At 42.1% G+C, this 2,947-nt stretch overlaps 1 protein-coding gene across 2 annotated transcripts; it reads right to left on the minus strand.

Annotated features, from left to right (window-relative positions):
• Positions 1-375: 375 nt before the first annotated feature.
• Positions 376-2,255, minus strand: LOC121765074 (probable transcription factor At3g04930). Of its 2 annotated transcripts, none has more exons than XM_042161132.1 (2): positions 951-2,255; positions 376-672 (listed from the first exon to the last, which is right to left on the minus strand). In XM_042161132.1, exon 1 carries the CDS (start codon positions 2,144-2,146, stop codon positions 980-982), a length of 1,167 nt encoding a protein of 388 aa, XP_042017066.1. In that variant the 5' UTR covers positions 2,147-2,255; the 3' UTR covers positions 376-672; positions 951-979. The 2 variants fall into 2 exon arrangements, with proteins under 2 accessions (XP_042017066.1, XP_042017059.1); XM_042161125.1 differs by having other exon boundaries at positions 956-2,254.
• Between the last annotated feature and the right edge of the window lie 692 nt (positions 2,256-2,947).

Below are 2,947 nucleotides of genomic sequence, written 5' to 3' on the forward strand. Positions count from 1 at the left end.
TAGAGCGGAGAGAGTATTAAATTGGGTTGGGGATATTGATAAAAGTAAAAATTATATACTACTAGTAATATATAAATGAGAAAGAAATTAATGGAGCATATTTTATTCAAAAGTGAAATTAAGTTGGATTGAAAGTTATTTATACTGTATAACCTTAGCGTAGCAAAAAAGGGAGTAAATTTTTGGTTTTTGAACTATTGATTTGAAGCAGCAAATGAACTTTTGCTCAAAGATGTTCGTCGCTTGTGGGCAGTGGGCTACAGCAATATTAAAAGTTACGATACCAGATTGATATTGGTGAGCAAAAGATATTGCAAATATACCATGTATATGAATTTGAATAAAACCTTTGTGTATAACCTTTTTGCTCGTTGGTTATTGAAAAACAAGGCATATGAAATTCATAACTTCACATAAAAGATTCACAACTTATTTGCAAACAAAGCTTGCTTCATCAAAATTTACAACTACTTTTTGCATCAAGTTTTCCAGATAAATAAACTAACGGTAGGTAGATAACGTTTACATCTGATACCTCCTCCACAAATTTGAGCTATGCTCATATAAGTATTAGTCTCTGGCTAAGCTAAGCAACCAACACTGTTACACTAACCAAGTATACATTTCGCATCCACCATGTAAACAGTAGAAGACAACATTGACGCCGCCGCCCTGGAAATTTCACAAACCCATGCTTATCAAACAAAGAAACTGCAAACACATTTGGTTTGAAGCTAGATTCTAATTCAGCATATGCATTTCATGTGTGGAAAGAAGTAAAATGAAGAACATAATCACCAATCTCAAATCAATATTTTATCAATCATAGCCTAAGCATGAGCTGCAGTTACACACTTATCAGCAAACATCCAAATCAAATAATCTACATACTTATAATATAACAAGAACCCAAAGTAGTTATAATAAAGTAGGACAAACAAGAAACACAACTTACTGCCCCAAGGAAGACTTGCATCGATCAATTCCCCGTGGACCTAAGCTCCTGCAGTTGGTCTCTAATCTCATCCTGCACCAGCTCCAGCCGCTTCGAGAACACCTCCAGCTCCAGTATTTGTTGCTTCCTCCACCGCTCTTTATCTCCCCCCATGCTGGTCCCGAAGCACAAGGGTATCGGGCTTCGTCCCAATCCGAACCCATTTCCACAGCACGGCGACCCGTTGCTGTTCAGATTAGGGCTCGTCGAATTGCTTAGTAGCTCTTTGAATATTGGCGATAAACAACTCTTAACAGTCTCTTCTATCACGCCTGATAACGACCCTGTTATCCCCAATCCAATTACCGGAGCAGCCATAGGCGCCACGGCAGATACAGGCTGAGCGTTGCTGATGTTGATGTTGGTGGCGTTGTGTTGCTTCTCCTCCAATTTCACTGCTCCGACACGGTTCCTCTTCCTGGAGCGCGGAGTTTTGGCGTTTATATCAATGCCGTTTAGGTTGGGGCTCTGGCAATCGACGAAATTATTGAAATTAGGGTTGTTGAGGGAGTCGTCGTCGTCGTCGATCGGCACAGGAGCGGCGCGGTAGGCAGCAGCGCCATTGACGGCGGCGTTGCCCCAAATTTTGGAGGAGATTTCGAAGGTGGCCTGCTCGTGGGGGGTCTTGAAGGCGTGGTCCTTGCCAGTGCCGAATTTACCGATGACGTTGCGGTACTTCTTTTTGAGGCGACGCAGCTTCTCGACAAGCTGGTTCTTATTGAAATCAAGCTGGAATTTGTTCCTGATCTGATCGTAGAAGGCGGTGGTGTCGTGGTGGTGCTGGGAGGAGGTGTGGGGGCCGCAGCGCTGGGTGGTGTAATCGAGGAAGCCCTGAAGCAGCTCAATTTCGTCCTCATCGGTCCAGAGGCGCTGGAAGAGCTTCCGCGATTCGTCAGGCGGTGGGGGAGGGGGTTTCTTAGCGGGGACGGAGATCTCCGGCTGGTGGTGGGGATCGGGGAGGCCGGGGACGGCGATGGTTACCTGAGCAGCAGAGAAGGGCGGGGGAGGACGATCGGGGGCGACGGGGGCTGAGGAGGCGGAATCGTCGTCGTAGTGGTCGAAGCTCTCGCCGTCGTCGTCTTCATCGTCGTCAAGGAGGTTCTCGTCCTCGTGGAAGACGATGGGGGCGGCGGGGTCGTCGGCGGAGGCCATCGGCTAGGTTTAGGGCGGGGGTTGGGTTTGGGGGAATTGGGGGCTCACAACGAGGCTGGCAGTCGCATGGTGTGTAATTGATGGACCCGGATCCTCTGCTGTGGCATAACCACAGCACAGCCTGCTGTGTATCCAAAACGGTACCGTTTTATCTGATGTCCATTTCGTTCCCTTTTTTTAATTCATTTATTTCCTTGAACTAGCTAGTACTACAGCAAACCCCAAATTATTTCTGTTTTTTAAAAACCCTTTAATTCTTACAAATATTTTGGTATATGTTAGTCTAAATAATAATTAATTCAAACTTTGAGGAAACAGAATGCCATTTATTTTTTAATTTTGCAAATTTTCTTTTATTTAAATTCTAAAATAATCATAAAATTTAAGTAATATTTTAAATTAAAATACTCTTACTATTTTAATCATGATAGAGTAAATTCCTGCTTGAAATTTATAAATTTAATTTTAGTTTATTTTTGTATTTAAATAAATGAAAATCTGCAAAATAAAAAATAATTGGCATACTAAGTAAATAATATTTTAGTGGAATGTGGTATCCATATTATTAGTAAGAGAGAACGGAAAAAAGTAAGAAAGAAGTTGTTAAAACTTTATTTTTTTTAAATGTGCTCTAGTTTTGTGGACAACAAAAAATGGCAAATGCACTCTATTTTTCGTGGACGGATGGAGTAACAGGTAATACACCCTCCGTCCAAGAAAAATAGACAAGATTGTGAATGATACGAGTTTTAACGTGTAGGGTTAGTATTGGTTGAAAATTTTCCCATTTGAACTTAATCT

This window comes from Salvia splendens, chromosome 2, assembly GCF_004379255.2.
Source record: "Salvia splendens isolate huo1 chromosome 2, SspV2, whole genome shotgun sequence".
Lineage (NCBI taxonomy): Eukaryota > Viridiplantae > Streptophyta > Magnoliopsida > Lamiales > Lamiaceae > Salvia > Salvia splendens.

Bases quoted from the DNA above. Each gene is read 5' to 3' on its own strand.
- LOC121765074 (XM_042161132.1), bottom strand. From the start codon at position 2,146: ATGGCCTCCGCCGACGACCCCGCCGCCCCCATCGTCTTCCACGAGGAC.